Source organism: Plecotus auritus (assembly GCF_963455305.1).
Source record: "Plecotus auritus genome assembly, chromosome: 6".
In the NCBI taxonomy this organism is placed as follows: domain Eukaryota; kingdom Metazoa; phylum Chordata; class Mammalia; order Chiroptera; family Vespertilionidae; genus Plecotus; species Plecotus auritus.
This window is the reverse complement of record NC_137773.1, coordinates 90,530,831-90,549,377: the sequence shown is the minus strand read 5'-3', so window position 1 is coordinate 90,549,377 and position 18,547 is coordinate 90,530,831. Positions and strand designations below refer to the sequence as shown.

The 18,547-nt window shown below is 42.8% G+C and overlaps 1 protein-coding gene across 1 annotated transcript in view; it reads right to left on the bottom strand.

Annotated features, from left to right (window-relative positions):
• Positions 1-2,517: 2,517 nt before the first annotated feature.
• Positions 2,518-18,547, bottom strand: part of LOC308250539 (uncharacterized protein) — a 30,581-nt gene continuing 14,551 nt past the window's right edge. Inside the window, exons 2-4 of the mRNA XM_080673251.1 lie at positions 7,067-7,193; positions 6,594-6,666; positions 2,518-5,774 (exon numbers count right to left, since the gene is read on the bottom strand). Coding sequence (XP_080529377.1) covers positions 3,653-5,774; positions 6,594-6,666; positions 7,067-7,193 — 2,322 coding nt within the window. The 3' untranslated portion in view covers positions 2,518-3,652. The remainder of the gene's footprint in view (positions 5,775-6,593; positions 6,667-7,066; positions 7,194-18,547) is intronic.

Below are 18,547 nucleotides of genomic sequence, written 5' to 3'. Positions count from 1 at the left end.
GATGAACTCAAAACGGTTTTTAATCAGAAAGCAAGACTGCAGTTCGAAGCACTTTTCAGTGATAAAAGTGAACTGCAGAAAATAGCTTACTTGGTTGACATCTTTGCCATCTTGAGTGAGTTAAATTTATCACTGCAAGGACCAAATGCAACATGCCTCAATTTGTCTGAAAAGATCCAATCATTGCAAATGAAATTTCAGCTTTGGCAAAAAAAAAAAAAAAAAAAAATTGGATGAAAATAAAATTTACATGTTGCCTACCTTATCTGCTTTCTTTGAGGAACATGACATTGAACCAGACAAAAGGATTATGATCATTTCTGTGAAAGAACACTTGCACATGCTTGCAGACGAAATTTCATTGTACTTTCCAAATCTACCTGACACCCCATTTGCACTTGCTAGAAGCCCATTCACAAAGTTGAAGATGTTCCTGAGACAGCACAAGAGGAATTCATTGAACTTATTAACAGTGATGCAGCAAGAACTGATTTCTCTACAATGCCAGTTACAAAATTCTGGATCAAGTGTTTGCAGTCATATCCTGTTCTGTCTGAGGCTGTGTTGTGCCTTCTTCTTCCATTTCCAACAACATATCTTTGTGAAACAGGGTTTTCCAGCTTGTTGGTTATCAAGTCTAAATACAGAAGTAGATCTGGTGAGAAAGAAGCAATCTCAACCTTCACACTGAGGTTGGCTTTTTATACCTACTGTCGCAAAATGTAGCAATGTAGTTTACTGTTGTTATATTAAAACTGTTACCCATGTTACACCATGCTTCAAGACAAAATTTCATTTATTTGTAATTAGAAATAAATATTTCACAATATATAATCACATATTGTTTTTGTGATTAATCACTATGCTTTAATTATGTTCAATTTGTAACAATGAAAATACATCCTGTATAGCAGATATTTACATTACGATTCATAACAGTAGCTAAATTACAGTTATGAAGTAGCAACGAAAATAATTTTATGGTTGGGGGTCACCACAACATGAGGAACTGTATTAAAGGGTTGTGGCATTAGGAAGGTTGAGAACCATTGGCTTAAAGCATCTGGTCTCAGACCTCTGCTCCCCACTGATGTTGGGCTGGACCACCATTGATGTTTGAAGTGACACAAAGCCAGTGTTGGAACAATCAGCAAACTTGTTTAAACCCAGTGTTCATGTGTAAAGAAGGTATTGAAATGGTTAAGGCACTTTGCTAGTTCAATAAGAAAATCCACAAGTATCTATTATTGCATTTCCAAAAAAAAGATGCTAATTTATTAATGTTCCCATGGCAAAAATTTGTTTTAAAAACTACTAATCATGCTTCGACACCTCCAGTCTAAGCTCTAAAAATCCATTTGAGTCACTCAAAATAATATACCTTAAAATATTCCCACTTACACTGGGAGGAAACAAGCCAAACAATACTGTAACACATTCAATCCATATCTATAAAAGCCTAAGCGACCGGCCGACTGGCCAGTAGCTATGATATGCAATGACCACCAGGGGGCAGATGGTCCAACCAGTAGCTATGATGTGCACTGATGACGACAAGGGGGCGGATTGTCAATGCAGGAGCTGCCGAGCTGAGGTGACTGGGCAGCTGCAGTTCTTGGGTGACGCATCTATAACCAGAGAGGAGGGAGCCTGATCCTGGGCTGCCTCAACTGAGAACCACCCTCTCACAATTGGGGACCCCTTGGGGGATGTCAGAGAGCCAGTTTTGGCCCGATCCCCGCAGGCCAGGCCGAGGGACCCCACTGGTGCACAAATCCGTGCACCAAGCCTCCTGTGTAACAATAAAATATTTTACTTCTCTGAGAGGCACTGGTGTCAGGAAGAGCCATTCTATGCTGCATCTTTAATGTTGAATTTTGAACAATTATAAAACTTACACCCGGAATCAATGGAAGTAAAGCAGTGGCTGGAAGTTTTGAGGATATTCTTGGCTGGAAGGGCAAAGAGTGAGAAAAACAAATGAAAATATTCTCTTCTTAATGTGAACTGCATAGCACAGTTCCCAGCCAAAAGCAACACAAAAACCAAACATGAAAATAATTCACGGGACTCTACAATGAACTGTGCAAAAGTACAAATATATGGCAAATACTTGTTAACTAAAATAATATAGTGAATGTCAAGTGCAATTGAAAAATTAAAAAAGAATACATATGTGTGTAGGGCCTATTCATTCAAAACTGTCAGGGCACATTACTGGGTAGCTGGGTCGATCCCTGGTCAGGCACATGGGAATACAACCCATCTGTTTCTCTCTCACATGGATGTTTCTCTCTACTACTCTCTCAATTTCCTCACTCCCAAAAAGCAACTAAAAAAAAAAAAAAAAAAACTAACAAAGAATGAGTACTGATAATGAACAACTATGTCAAAAGTTTGTAGACCTTCTTTAATGGTGTGAGTTTTGGGAAGTATATGACTATTTGCAACAGGCTTACATGTACTAATTAGTTACACTAATAGGATTTCTTTTAAGTGAAATTTTCAAGCTACTTTGAAAGTATTTAAATTTTTAAAGTTTATTTTCATTGTCAATTATACAGCGTACATTCTCACATGATATTATACAAATATGAGGCAACATTAAAGTTTTCCTACATTTTTACATTCAATAAATTTCTCCACTTTGAGTTTTTTTCATGACATTTCCAAGGAAAAGGGACAGCTGAAGGCTTTCCAACCTTCTCTATATTCACTATTTCTCCAGGTGAGTTCTCACATGTCCAAGAAAGGCTCTCCCACATTCCTTATGTTCATACACTTATTGTGGATGTGAGTACCTTCATGATTTTGTAAAGAACTAGGATGGCCAAAGACTCTTCTACCATCTTTACATGTCAGGGCTTCTCTTCAGTGAGTTCTTTCATGCTTTACAATAAACTGGAAGAAATGAATGCTTTGTAACACTCTTACATTTCTAGGGTCCATCCCCAATATGGATAATCATACATGAATGGTACAGCTGAGACATAAATGAAGGCTCTTCCCTATTCTTTACATTAACAGTTTATCAATATATTTTGTTTTCACATGTCTGTAAAAACTAGTTGGGAACCTGAAGGCTTTACCACATTCCTTCCATTGATGTAGTTTCTCTCCACTATGAGAATTTTTGTGCATTTGAAAGGACTGGGGATGACTATACGTTATTCCACATCGCTTGCATTCATAGGGTTTCTCCCCAGTATACATTTCATGGTATCTAAGATAAAAGGGATGGCAACGAGACTTAACTCATTCCCTATTCATGAGGCTTCATTCCATCATGACTTCTTTTATGTCTTCTAAGATGTGTGACAAAACTGAAGGTTTTTCCACATTGCTTACATTCATAAGATTTTTCCCTGCTATGTGTTCTTTCATGCTTTCTAAGAGACTTGGAGAATCTGAAAGCTTTACCACATTCATAGAGCTTTTCTCCACTGTGTGTGCTTTCATGTGTGGGCATTTGCAGGAGGCAACCAATTGATGTTTCTCTCACATCAATATTGCTCTCTGCCTTTCTGACTTCCACTCTGTCAATGAAAAAATATCCTCAGATGAGGATAAAGAAAAAAAACTAGCATGGTCAAAGGCTTTTCTACAATCTTTACAGGATACGGCTTATTTTCAGTGTGAGTTCTATCATTCATTATGATTTCTCTCCACTATGAGTGTTTAGGTGAATTTCAAGGAAACTGGGATGAATAAAGGCTTTCCCACATTGCTCACATTCATAGGGTTTTTGCTTATTATGAGTTCTTTCATGACATTGGAGGGAAGTTGGATAAGAGAAAGCTTTACCACAATGGTTACATTTATAGGGTTTTTCCCCAGTATGCATTCTTTCATGAATTCTCAGGGAAGAAGGATAAAGGAAAGTTTTACCACATTCCTTACATTCATGAGGCTTCTTTCCATCATGATTTCTTTCATGTGTTACAAGAGAACTTGGATGACTGAAAAATTTCCCACATTGCTTACATTCATAGGATTTCTCCCCAGTATGTGTTCTTTCATGGTTTCGAAGATATTTGGAACATCTGAAAGCTTTCCCACATTGTTTACATTCATAGGGTTTTTCCCTATTATGAGTCTTTTTATGACTTCGGAGGGAAGATGGATAAGAGAAAGCTTTACCACAATGCTTACATTCATAACGTTTTTCCCCAGTATGAATACTTTCATGAAATCGGAGGAAATATCGATCATAGAATGTTTTACCACATTCCTTACATTCATGAGGCTTCTTTTCGTCATGACTTCTTTTATGTTTTCCAAGAGAGCTGGGAGAAATGAAGGCTTTCCCACATTCCATACACTGATAGGGTTTTTCCCCAGTGTGCATTCTTTCGTGATATTGAAGGGAAGTTGAATAAGAGAAACCTTTACCACAAACCTTACATTTATAGGGTTTTTCCCCAGTATGAGTTCTTTCATGATCTTGGAGAGAAGACTGGTAATAGAAACCTTTACCACAATGCTTACATTCATAGCGATTTACCCGCGTATGAGTTCTTTCATGACGTTGGAGGGCAGACAGAAAATAGAAAGCTTTGCCACAATGTTTACATTCATAGGGTTGTTTCCCAGTATGAGTTCTTTCATGATTTCTAAGGGAACAGAGATGATGGAATGTTCTACCACATTCCTTACATTCATGAGGCTTCTTTCCCTCATGAATTCTTTTATGATATCCAAGAGAGCTGTACAAACTGAAGATTTTCCCACATTGCTTACATTTATAGGGCTTCTCCTCAGTATGCATTCTTTCATGATTTCGAAGAGAAGAGGAAAATACGAAAGCTTTCCCACATTGCTTACATTCATAGGGCTTTTCTCCACATTGTGTCCATTGATGCTCTCGATAAGACTTTGGACAACTGAAGGCTTTTCCACATTGCTTACAACCATAGGGTTTTTCCCCGGTATGAGTTCTTTTATGATTTTGGAGGGAAGTTGAATAAGAGAAAACTTTACCACAAAGCTTACATTCATAGGGTTTTTCCCCAGTATGCATTCTTTGATGAATTATAAGGGCATAGCGACGACGGAATGTTTTGCCACATTCCTTACATTCATGAGGCTTCTTTCCTGCATGACCTCTTTTATGTTTTCCAAGAGACCTGAGCCAACTGAGGATGTTCCCACATCCATAAGGTTTCTCACCAGTGTGTGTTCTTTCATGATTTCTAAGAGAAGTGGAACTGAAAGCTTTTCCAGATTTCTGATATTGATAGGGATTTTCTGCAATGTGTGTTGTTTCATTTTCTCCAGAGTACTTGGGAGAACTGAAAGCTTTGCCATGTTGTTTACTTTGATATGGTTTCTCTCCGCAATGAGTGTTTTTGTGAAGTTTAAAGTAAATGAGACGTCTAAAGCCTTTCCCACATTGCTCATACTCATATGGTTTTCCAGCAATATGCGTACTTTCATGATTTCTAAGGGAAGGTGAATAGTGGAAAGCTTTCCTACTGGGGCTGCCTTCATGGCTTCGAATATGTTGATGATGCTTAAAAGCTTCCTCAGGTTCCTTACATTTATAAGGGTTTTCTTCATATTCCTGACACAGGTACAGTTTGAATTCAATGTGAGAGTTCAGGTGGTTATTCAAGGACAAATAATGCATGAAGATTTGCGTACACAACGTGGATTTAGGTTGTTTCAGTTCAGTAGGCGTTTCCTTCTTTTCATTATGATTTGGAATTTGGTTGAAATTTTCTCTGCATTGACCATCATCCTTCCTTGTAGAGAGTCTCGCTACCATATGACTCCTGTAAAAATCAGAAGCATATTATTAATACTCTGTTAACGATTTAATATTTATTAATAGCATGACAATGACATTTTTACCATTTTCAAAGAAAGGGTAGGGTTTCTGAACATTCCAATTTTTGAAAGTGTATATCCTAAAACCTCTGAAATAGGCTGGATCATAGATATTATGAAAACACTTCTATTCATGCATGGTATTGCTGTATATTGTTTCCAAGTGCAATTATTTTTTACACATTAAACATATAGGCCATATTTCAGAAAAAAACATTTGGATGAGATAATTCTAAGAACCAATACTGGGCTGATACAATTGGATTACCTGTTTTTAAGATTCTTTTGTGGACCAGGCCCATATGGCTCAGTGGTTCAGAATAGAGCAATGAACCAGGGGCTTGCCAGTTCAATTCCCTGAAAGGGAAAATGGCCAGAGAGCAGAGTTATTAAACCCAGGATGGTGCATGCAGGAGGCAGTCAATTGATTTTTATATCACTCCTTCTCACCTTCATACTCTAAAATCAATAAAAACATATTTTTGCACCACCAGAGAGGATCAATGACCACTGAGCCAGGTGGTCATGGTTCAATTTCTGGCCAGGGCACATGCCCTGGTTCTAGATTCCGAATGTAGGGCATGCAGGAGGCAGCCATCAATAATTCTCTCTCATCACTGAAGTTTCTTTCTCTTTCTCCCTCTTCCTACCTCTCTGAAGTAAATTAAAAAAAATTAAACATACAAATAAATAAAATACCTAAAAATATATTTTAAAACAACACAAAGATGCTCTTAATGCTTTGTCATGTCAATGCCACTCACCTAAGATTCATCCCATGATTTTCATACTGATCTTCACTCTTATGGCCTTCACATTTTTCTTCTAAAATACATGCTAAAAAAAGCATTATAAATTATTAAATAATATTAAAAATGGTTAGGTTTTAGGTACACAATGAGCTGTGATCATTCCTAATTTAATTTCCAATGTATTCCCTTTCCATATTTCAGTTCTTGAAACAGAATTGATAAGCAAGCAACACTAGTTTTATAATTGACTAAATAAGTAACAAGTTGTTGCAGGCCAGAGTCGCTCTGTGGTTGACCGTCAACCTATGAAACGGGAGGTCACAGGTCAATTCCCAGTAGGACCGGTCTGCAGGTCCTCAGTGTGTGGCTTGCAGGAGGTAGCCAATCAGTGATTCTCATCATTGAGTTTTCTCTCGTTTTCTCCCTCTCCTTTCTCTCTAAAATTAATAAAAATATATTTTAAAAAAAGAACTTATGATACCTACCTACTGATGCCAGGTTCCAGAAGGTTTCCAGCATCACATCTGTGTAGAGTTTCTTCCAGGTGGGATCCAGGAAAGCCCACTCCTCCATGGTGAACTCCACATTAACATCCTCAAAGGCCACTGAGTCCTAAAACATCCCACATATGCATATAGGAGAATGGGTGAGACAAACAATGGGAACCTATACATAATTCATAGGAAGTTCGTATAGAACATGTGGTCCCCAACATTCAGTCTATGACTTGATTGTAAGACTATTATTAATTTGCCACATTCACATCCTCAAGAACACATGGAATATATAGATATGATTTTACTGTGATCACTTCAAGTCTTCATTGCTCTCTAATGTCAGGGTAAAGAACACCTTGAACAACTTCTATATTAATACATTAAAATATTTCTATTTTAAGCCCATCAATTCCTTGTGAGAAAACTCATCTTCATTATAACCACCATTTGATGCAGCCATCCATGAAACATACTGTCATGTGTGAATAAAGTTTTAGTGACTGTGAATACAATAAAGGCCTGGTAGCTTTCTCTTCTATTCTCATCACCAAACAAGAGAGGCCAGGCGGTGGGTGGAAATTCAAATTAGAACAAAATGTAATTGGCCATACTGTGCTGAAGTACTCCAGATTATTAGAAGTCATCAGATACACCTGAATGAATGAAAATATTCTAATGGAGGAGCATGGATGATCATTTGTTTTTATAATATTTATTAGTAAGTAAGTTTGACCTTCTTTTGCCTCTCTCATTTCATAGAGATAGGACGTTAGTTACAGTTAGAACTCAGGCATGAGCAATACAGGGCAACTTAGCCCTTTACAAAAGTCCTCTACTCATGAGCCTGAGGGGTTACTTCATACTGGTTTTTAGGACAATGGACACGTATATTGAAATTATAAGATCACACTCAAAAGAAGTCTTTCCGGCTGAATTGTGACACTCTAACCGGGGCCTGGACCTTGAGGAACAACTTAAGACTTGGCATGTACAAGGGCCTTTATTGAAGTCTGCAATATTTTCATGTTGGACTTAGTTTCACCTGAAACCAATATAAAATAAAATTAAATGTAAGCTGCAATTGGAATGTAAACTATAAATATAAGTATAGATGGTGTTTATGTAGAGAAAAAATTAGTATAATTAAAATGTCCATAGTACCCAAAGCAATCTATAGCTTCAATGCAATCCCTATCAAGATACCCATGATGAAACTCACTTAACTAGAACAAATATTTAAAAATTTTTACATAGACCTCAAAACACCCTGAATAGCAACAGCAATCTTGAGAACAAAGAACAAATGTGGATGAATCACACTACCTAATATCCAACTGTATTACAAGGCCATAGTAATCAAAACAGCATGGTCCTGGGCTAAAAACAGCATGTAAATCAGTGGAACGAATGGAACAGAGAGCCTAGATATAAACCCATGCCCTTATGGTCACAGAATATTTGACAAAGGAGGCAAGAACGCACAATAAAGTAAAGGTAGTATCCTGTATAATAAAAGGCTAATATGGAAATTGTCCCCAAGAGTTTGACTGACCGGAACGAGAAGGTAGGAATTTAAAGCAAAATCAGTCCCAGGGAAAACAAGTGCCTTTGTCATCTTTAATTGTGTGGGCTCTTGATCGAGCTGCACTATGCCCACTTCATATTGAGGATCAAAAGCCTTCAGAATGGCAGGAGGATTTGTCACCGCCCCCTCCTCCTGAAGTAGAGCCTGTAAAGCCGATAATACTGAAGGCCCTGATCCTCCGCCTCCACTGTGGGAGGCTCATCAACTAAATCCTCAGTTTGGGATCATGTGTCAGGCAAGCTCTGTTAGAAGGAGAGCTTTTGGCTTGCCCATTTATGCAAGATGCAAGGTAACTGGATACATGAACCACTCTCCTTTAATACCTTTAAAGAAATAAGGGAAAGTATGAGAGAAAATGGGGCTAACAGTCCATTTACAAAAGGACTCCTTGCCCTAACCCATTTGGCTCAGTGGATAGAGCAGCCGTGGGCAAACTATGGCCCGCGGGCCGGATCCGGCCCATTCGGCTATTCTATCTGGCCCGCGGAGCCAAAAGAGCGGAGGGTTCTCTTGCTCTCCCCTCCGCTCCTTTACTTTGAATTTATATTAGTTCACACAAACACTCCATCCATGCTTTTGTTCCGGCCCTCCGGTCCAGTTTAAGAACCCGTTGTGGCCCTCGAGTCAAAAAGTTTGCCCACCCCTGTATAGAGCATCAGCCTATGGAATCAAGGGTCCCGGGTTCGATTCTGGTAAAGGGCATGTACCTTGGTTGCGGGCACATACCCAGTGGGGAGTGTGCAGGAGGCAGATAATCGATGTTTCTCTCTCATCAATGTTTCTAACTCTCTATCAGTCTCCCTTCCTCTCTGTAAAAAATCAATAAAATATATTTTTTTAAAAAAAGGACTCCTTCATACCTTGTCTGAAAATTACCATAAGATGCCTTGGGACTGGCAGATTTTGGCCAAAAGAACTCTGGACTACAGTCAGTATTTAATTTTGAGAGCAGAATATGATGAGATCTGTGAACAACAGGCTGTCGTATTTACTGGCGACCTCACCTGAAAGCCCTCTGGGCCGCATTCTGGCTCTAAGTCCCGGGCATGGTAACACGTCGGAAAGATCCATGAGAAGGACTCTGATTCGGTAAGTCTTGTCTGTGGGTTATGCGTGCCTGTAAATATTGTCCATAGAGTGTCTCTGTTGATTGTTTTCTTTTTGTCTTTGTTGTTTGGTTTAATTTAAGGATGTGGGATATTTTATTTTGCTAGGGGCCCCAGCTACCTGTGATAGGCTGAACACGTGGCAGGGATTGCAGGAACTTCCCAGCAGCTGCCAAGAATTCTTATCTTGGGGACCCTTCCTGCTCTCCCTGTAAGTCATCAGTCATCATCTAGTGACAGTCATTATCTAGTGAAAGTTCTTGTCTGTCTGTAATGTAACTTGGTTACTGATGTTTTTTGCTTGCTTTCTTATCTTTGGGGACTTTACTTTGCTGTTTTATGAACACAGGGAATCCTCTGTCTCTGCTGTTTGGGCTTTGTGCCACTCAGAACCCATTTGCTGTGATGGGTCAGTGTGAGGTAAGATTCTAAGGCTAATGTCCCAGTCCACTCTCTTATGAGTACCCATTTATTTACCGTAGGGTTTATTCTGTTTCTGTTTTTAACATCTCTCTCTTTTTTTTTAATACCTTTTTATTTATTTCAGAGAGGAAAGGCGAGGAAGACACAGATAGAAGCATGAATGACAAGAGGGAATCATTGATTGGCTGCCTCCTGCACGTTGGACTGAGCCCACAACCCAGGCATGTGCCCTTGAGGCTCTAGCCACCAAGCAAACAGGCTAGGACAATATCTCTTCTTACAGGTAAGATTTCATGTTGTTAGACTACTCAAAAAGAAAATATGGGAAATAATTATTTAAACCCCTCAAGTCTTTCTCCTAGCAGGGTTAGACCTGTAGAAGTGCCTTTCAGAAGGCTGCAGAAGTAGCAGTGGGGTGCCACTCCCATTTTTGCTAAAAGAAAAAACAAAGAAACAGTCAAGCCACTAAAAGCCAGGGAGTTATCCCTGTTACAAAATTTGCCAAGAAAATGCCTTGGGTAATAATAATTGACTTTAAAATCTGAAAAGTAGTTAAGGCAAAATAAATATAACTAAAATGAAGGGTATATGATAAAGCTTTATCAGGGTAATTATATGTGCCTAAACAGTTTTCCAAAGTCTTTGGTAACTTAAAACTTTGGAGTTTGCTGGATTAAATAGTAAAAATTATTAAATATTGAGGTATTTTGAAATAACAGGATACTGAAATATAATCTGAATTTGCCTCATATGGAGAATCTACAGGCTGGATTTAAATCTGTTAATGAATAAGTCTTGTATTTTATTTGAAGTAGCTCTTAAAATGTGAATGTATTGCTCATCTGAGGAATGTTAATTACTTACATGCTACCTAAAAATTAAGATGTATAGAAGTGTATATCTCCATCTTGCCTTAGGACACATTGTGTTATAATAAAAGCATGGGGTCCTAGACAAGGAAGGAGTCTTCAGTTCCTTTCAGCTGAAGATCCTCTGACCCCCAATGCCTTTCAAAATTATCTTTCGTCTTTGGACTCCTTAATCATCTATGCGCAGCCCCTTTCTCCAGAATACTGAACCCTTTGTAAAGCTGGGAAAAAGAACCCCGGCACAAATGAAGTTAGAGCAGTGGTTCTCAACCTTCCTAATTTTGCTACTGTTATGAATTGTAATGTAAATATCTGTGTTTTCCGATGGTCTTAGGTGACCCCTGACAGCGGTTCTCAACCTATGGGTCACGACCCCTTTCACAGGGGTCACTTAAGACCATCGGAAAACACAGATATTTACATTACGATTCATAACAGTAGCAAAATTACAGTTATGAAGTAGCAGTGAAAATAATTTTATGGTTGGGGGTCACCACAACATGAGGAACTGTATTAAAGGGTTGTAGCATTAGGAAGGTTGAGGACCACTGATCTAAAGCCTTCTTTATCCTTAATTTTTTGAATCTGAATGATCATTTTCAATCCTCTGTAGAATGGCACTGGACCTCAACAAACCCATCTCAACAACCACAAGTCTTGTGGCGAGATGTAGACACTAATAACTAGAGGAGACCCAATGAATTATTAACATGGGGGAGAGGATATGCGTGTGTTTCTAGCCACACAGGGCCGCTGTGGATTCCAGCTCGCCAGATTAAACCCTGCCATGGCATGGCCTGGGACCAATCCTCTTCCAGAAATGTAGAATTTGGGCCTGGGGCCTCCGCAGCCCGGAACGATGTGCCTTCCCCAGACCCAGATGGCCCCCAGAATAATCTGGGGAATGATGATGAGGCTGATGGCAAAGGCTGAGCAATTAATTATTGGAGCGTACTCACACGCTACACATTCCAGATACCTAACCATTCCTCTTTTTGTTTTTCTCATAGCCCGTAAAATCAGAACTGGAACAGTCAATGCAATTCACGGACTCGGATATTCCAAAGCAGAAAGTTCGTCGCCTCTCTGTCTTCTACCAGGACATTCAGCAAAACTAAAAAGAGGAAGATGTTGGGGAGCACCCGAGGCTACTTTACGGACCAGGAAACTGAGACCAATTCCAGTTGGCTGCTGAACTTGACTCAGCGCGCAGGGAGCCCTCCCAGCCACGCTCTCTGCCCTTCCTAAGGGGCAGCCGCGGGGCAAACAGAGCAAACCTCCCTGTCAGGCTTCCGAGCCTCATCCTCCCAACATTCTTTCCTCTCCCCGCCCCCGTCCTTTACTGCCCCCCCCCCTTCTCCAGAGCAGGTGGTAGGCTCCGCACACATCACACGGGCGTGCGCGGCCCTGGGGCAGAGCGGGCACCAGGTTGCTTTTGGGCCAAGGTGGGAGCAGGAGTCGCCGCCTGTCAAGTGCTCAGCCCACTGAGGCGAGGCCCTGTTAGCGCCGGGAGCTTTCCGAACCACAGCAGTAGGGTACCCGGCAGTGCGGCGCCCCTCCACTGAGGTGGTGCCGCCGCTCAACCCCCACCTCAGGGCTGTGGTCCGTGTCCCTCTGCCCGGGCGTCCTTCCACCTTGCTACCCACCAGGCTGACCCCGAGACTTGGGGCCACTGTAGATCCTCGCTCTCTGCCGGTGTGGCAGATCCCCACATGCTGGCCTCCTGCCTCGGCCCGAGCCCCCTCTGGTACACCCCGCCTCGGTGCAGCTCTACGCCCCTTGGGCTGCCCGCCTCCTGGCCAGCCGCTTTGCCTAAGCTGTGGCACTTACCTGGGAGCCACCCCTCAGGCCTCTCGCAGCTGCTAGGTCTCCACCCTCACCTGGGTCACCTTTCTTCCATATTTGCCCTTCACCTATCCCTCTCTCCTGCAGTGCTTCGCTCCAGGCCCAAAAGAAAAGGTCCAAGGCCAAGAAGGACAAAGCCCAAAGGAAGTGAGTCTTGAATCCCCACATCCCATTCTCTGGATTTCCTCCCGCACCTCCTGTCAGTTTCACGTCTTGAACGAGCACCAGGTTCCGGCACCCTGCAGCCCAGCCACATGGCTTCCGGGTGTCCTGGTAGAGTCAGTCACCGAGAAGCTGTGCATCTGAGGGCAGCAGCCCGGTCGTGGCATTACAGCGTCCAGGCTAATTAGCATATTCCTCCATTGTATAGCTAGATCGAGCAGGGCTGGGAACCTATTATCTGCCAAGGGCCATCTGAATAGTTATAACATCATTCATGGCCATACAATATCATCAACTTAAAAATTAGCCTGCTATCTTTGGTCACACATTTATTGAACTGGCAGAGCCAGAGCAAATGATTCCAGGACCACTTTACAGAGGGCCCAATACCATACTCTGCCTGCCATCTGCCTAGAAATGCATGAAAGCTCCCACTCTGGTACATAGAAATGAGGCGCAACAGGCTCAGCAATGCCACATGGGGCAGCACAGCTCCCGGCACCATCCGCCCGACACCCACCAGCCACAGGTGAGCAAGTCTGAGAAACAGAAGACAGACCCACACAGCTGGAATGTTGGGATGTGCTGCTCCTGGCAGCAAGTACAAGTGTTATGGTCACCTGCAGAGGTGTGGATGAAGTGATGTTGGTGTGTCACCCCTCACACCCACACCAAGAGAGCAGGAAAAGCCATAGGACTCACATAGAAGTCTCAAAGGAGGGCCAGGCTGGCCTCTCAAGCAGCTGAGACCTGGCTTCAGAGCCAGAAATGGAGCCTGGTGTGGTCATGTGGGGCTTCGAAGATGGGTCCTGGGCAAGAGTTCTGCACAGGCAGGGATTCTGTGGTTTGAATCACCTGCCTGCTCTATAGGAGACACCACCCAGGCTTTCTAATCAGCTTGTTCAACTGGGAAGCAATAGGGACAAGAGCCGACTGAGGATCAAGCTGTCAGCAGGCAACCATCAAAAAATGCAGTTTGCCGGAACTGCATTGCTCAGTGTTTGAGCGTCCAACTATGAACTAGGAGGTCACAGTTCCATTTCTGTTCAGGACAGATGACCAGTTGCAGGTTCGATTCCCAGTAGGATGGAGGGCGGCAGGAGGCAGTCTATGGATTATTCTCTTTTATCATAGATATATATATTTTTAAATATATTTTATTGATTTTTTACAGAGAGGAAGGGAGAGGGATAGAGAGTCAGAAACATCGATGAGAGAGAAACATCGATCAGCTGCCTCCTGCACACCGCCCACTGGAGATGTGCCCGCAACCAAGATACATGCCCCTGACCAGAATCGAACCTGGGACCCTTCAGTCCGCAGGCCAATGCTCTATCCACTGAGCCAAACCAATCAGGGTTCATCATAGATATTTTTATCTCTCTCTTCCTCTCTGAAACCAATTAAGATATATATATATATTTCAAAATGAATAGTCCAAGTGCTAATTACAAGAAAAACACTCGGATCTTGTGCTCTGCTGAGGAGTCAGCTGCCTGGGCCTGAGTGTGGGCAGACTCTAAGGTGTCAGTGACTGAGTTGTGTGCCTCTGGGGAAGGGGTCATTCCCCAGAGTTTCCTGTGACCCTGACTGGTGCCTCCCCCTCAAGAGAGATGCCCTAGTCCCACCTCTGGACTCCCAGCAGCACGACCCTCCTGGTGGCTGCACCATGCTGAGGTGAGGGCAGAATCCAGGACAGCCTGAGTTGGGTGCTCAAGGCTGGGTGCCACTCCACCCACCTACCCCCAAGCCTGACGGGCACCTCCCCCTCAAGGGAGACCCCGAGCCCCACCTGCCTCACACTTAGTGGGCCTGTCCTGCAGAGATCAGGTTCCTGGAGAATCTGGCACAGACTGAGTTGTGTGGCTCTAGGTCTGGGGCCATTTTTCCTTTCCAGGCACCACCTATACAGAGTACTCCCTCACACGGCCAAATTTTGGTCTGTTTGCATCTGATAAACTCTGCTGGCTTCATCCTGGGTACTTCCTGAGGCCCTGCCCACCACAGTGGTGTGGAGCATCCAGCGGTAGTGGCTAGACTTGGTATACAGTGGGACCTTTGCTAAGAAACTGTATTTGGAGGTAACTGGAGAAACAGTGCTGGAGGGACCAGCATATGTGGGCAGTGAGTCTTAAGGTGCATTTTTCTATTTTACAGATGTAGTGCAAATACATGCAGAAATTTACATACTCTATTTTTAACCATTCTAGAATTTAATTTCTTTAAATAGTAACAGTTTAACTCCTAAAATGTATTCAATTTTCAGAAATTTACATACTGTTCTCATAGTTGTCACATCAACTACCATAAAAAGTCAATGATATGACCATTTCTAAGGTCTCTAGAACAGCGGTCGGCAACGGCCGGTCCACTGGGGGCCCATGAGGTCCGAAAAGTTGGTGACCTACGCTCTAGAACAAGGGGTCCTCAAACTTTTTAAACAGGGGGCCAGTTCACTGTCCCTCAGACCGTTGGAGGGCCGGACTATAGTTTAAAAAAAAAAAAACTATGAACAAATTCCTATGCGCACTGCGGGCCCGGGACGAGTCGGCTGCTAAGCAGGACAGGCAGCGGCACCCGGCGGGCTGGATAAATGTCCTCGGCGGGCCGCATGTGGCCCGCGGGCCGTAGTTTGAGGACGCCTGCTCTAGAACAAGCATGTCAAACTCATGGGCCAAATAAACAAGGTTTAAGTTTATGTGGGCGGCAAAAAAACAAAAGCTTCAATTTTCATAGAAACGTACATTTAATTTGATAGAGACACGCTCAATACAAAGAGCTGAAATAAATGACTAATGGTTAACATAAAATAATAGAACATTTTAAAAGTTAATATGTTTTCTTGAACATTAACTTACCAGACACTGAATAACTGCACAAATTAATAAGATTATCTCAAATAAACCTATTTTTCTTGTTCTCCAAATGTGAAATACTTCCTGTTGTCCACACCAAATAAGTCATTCCAAGACTAATGATGTGGCAATCGGCTACTAAAATATTCCCTGCTAATATTAATGGAGAAAAATGGTGCGCCTGCATGTAAAGTGCGTAAGGGAAATGAATGCAACATGATTATAGTAATCAGTCATTAGCAAACGTTGCAGTTCGTTATTAATAATTACATAAAACAGGATATTGTAAAAATTAAGTTATGAAATTTTTATTAGAACGGTTCTGACATACCATTATTTTGGCTGGGCCACAAAAATATTCACCGGGGGCCAAGAGTTTGAGGTCCTTGCTCTAGAAACATGCCATACAGTGATCTAAAAATAAAAACTGTGCCCTGTAGGTGTGGCTCAGTGGTGGAGTGTTGACCCATGAACCAGGAGATCATGGTTAGATTCCCAGTCAGGGACAAGCCTGAGTTTTGGGCAGGCTTGATTACCAGTAGGGGGCATGCAGGAGGCAGCCAATCCATGATTCTCTCTCATCATTGATGTTTCTGTCTCTCCCTCTCTTTCCTGTCTGAAATCAATAAAAATATATTTTAAAAAATTAAAATGTGCCTAAAAACTTAAATACATTCATTTTACATTTGGAGTTTCTCTTACATAAAAGAAAAAAGAAAAATCTGTTTGCTTTCACAAATTTCCTTTCTTTTTTCATCTTCTCTCTCTCTCTCTCTCTCTCTCTCTCTCTCTCTCTCTCTCTCTCTTTGTGTGTGTGTGTGTGTGTGTGTGTGTGTGTGTGTGTGTGTGTGTGTATGTATTTTAAATATATTTCAGAGAGGAAAGGAGAGGGAAATAGAAACATCCGTGATGAGAAAATCATTGATTGGCTGCCTCCTGCATGCCCCCTACTGGGGATCAAGCCTGCAACTCGGGCATGTGCCCTGACTGGAATGGAACAGTGACCTCCTGCTTCGTAGGTTGACGCTCACCCACTGAGCCACCCTGCTGGGATGTCTCAATCTTTCTCTCTCTTTTTTTCTACCTGGTACATTCAATCAATGGACATTTTCATTCTCAGGGAAACTAGAGTGAAAGGGCTTCCCTAGGTGACGCATAAAGACTCTGAAGGAAAGAAACACATACATTGGATTCAGCTCAGATGAGCAGCCTGTTTAGCCACTTTCAGAAGGTTCCACATTCTGCAGAACCCCTGGAGTGTTACAGTCCCTAAGGGAGCAGAGGAGGGACACCTGAGCAGCCACCCCAGGAATGAAGTCTGGAGCTTCAATACCCCCCTCTCCCTGGGGAATAATGGAAATGTGCTAGGCAGTTAGACAGACATGAGCAGAGCAAGGAGAATGGGCCAGGGGCAGAAGGTCATGCCTAGCAGCAGACAACTGTAGGCTGGGACCTCATCCCAGGGTGACCTTTCATCCCGTAGCATATTGCTGCCATGCAGTTTAGAGCCCAGACCTTTTTCCCCCTAGAAATAACCTCTAGGCCACACTTCTATTCAGGCCCAGAAAAGCAGCAAAGCCAGAAAAGGGATGCAGGGCTGACCTCAGGACCAGCTGCACTGAATGATGACCTGTGCCCTGGCCACAACCAATCAATCGGTGCAGACCCAGACCGTGAAGGGACACATCAGGAAAGCTGCTGAATATTCTAAGATTTTCCCCGGGACCTCCCTTAAAATCTCCACCCTTAAACCCCTAGGACAGAGAACCCAGCTTGTTCTCCTTCCTGGGAGCATGTCCCAACCTCTCTTCACACACCCATCCCCCCAGGCCGGTAACAGCTACCTTTCTCACTTCTAAGAGCCAAGGGCCCTTCCATTACCTCTATAACTTGTTCCTTCTATGAATTTCCATTCCGTAAAGAATTATTTCTTCTATCTCTGTGATTTCCCAAATAAATGTTCTCTTATAGTTTGAGTCTTGGCTCTGAATTCCTTCCCAGCCAGAATCCAAGCACCTATGCTGCTGAACCCAGATCCGGTCCAACCTCTTGGGTCTAACACGAGGTGCTGTTCCCACCATGCCACCGCCAACAGACGTGCTCCCTCTCTCAGGCTGCAGCTCACAGTGAGGGGGTGCTCAGCTGGATTCACTGTAAGGTTCTGACCCAGATGAACTCCCAATCTCACAATCCCTAACCCAGGACACACACTCCTGACTTTCCCAGATTTTCTCAATGTGCACCCACACCCTGGATGCAAAACTTCAACCTATGCCTAGGAACAGGTCCAGGGGACCACAACTAAAACCTCAGAAGGGGCATCACCCCCTCACGCAGGTGCACTAGTTCCCCAGCTCTCCAGGGCTGTAGCTTCTCTCACTGTAAAGGCTCCTTCCATGGTGGGTGTGAGCAGGTAGGACACCTGCAGGGGGAGGCTCCCCAGGAAGGTCAGTGGGCCTTCAAGTACTTCCCTTGGCAGGCTCAAGGGCGTGGGTGGGGGGGCTTCCTTAGCTTAAAGCACCTGGCCTCAGACCTCTGCTCTTCCCTGACGTTGCTCTGGGCCACCACTGATGTTTCAAGTGACTCAAAGCCTGTGTTTGTACAATCAGCAAACAGGCTTAAAC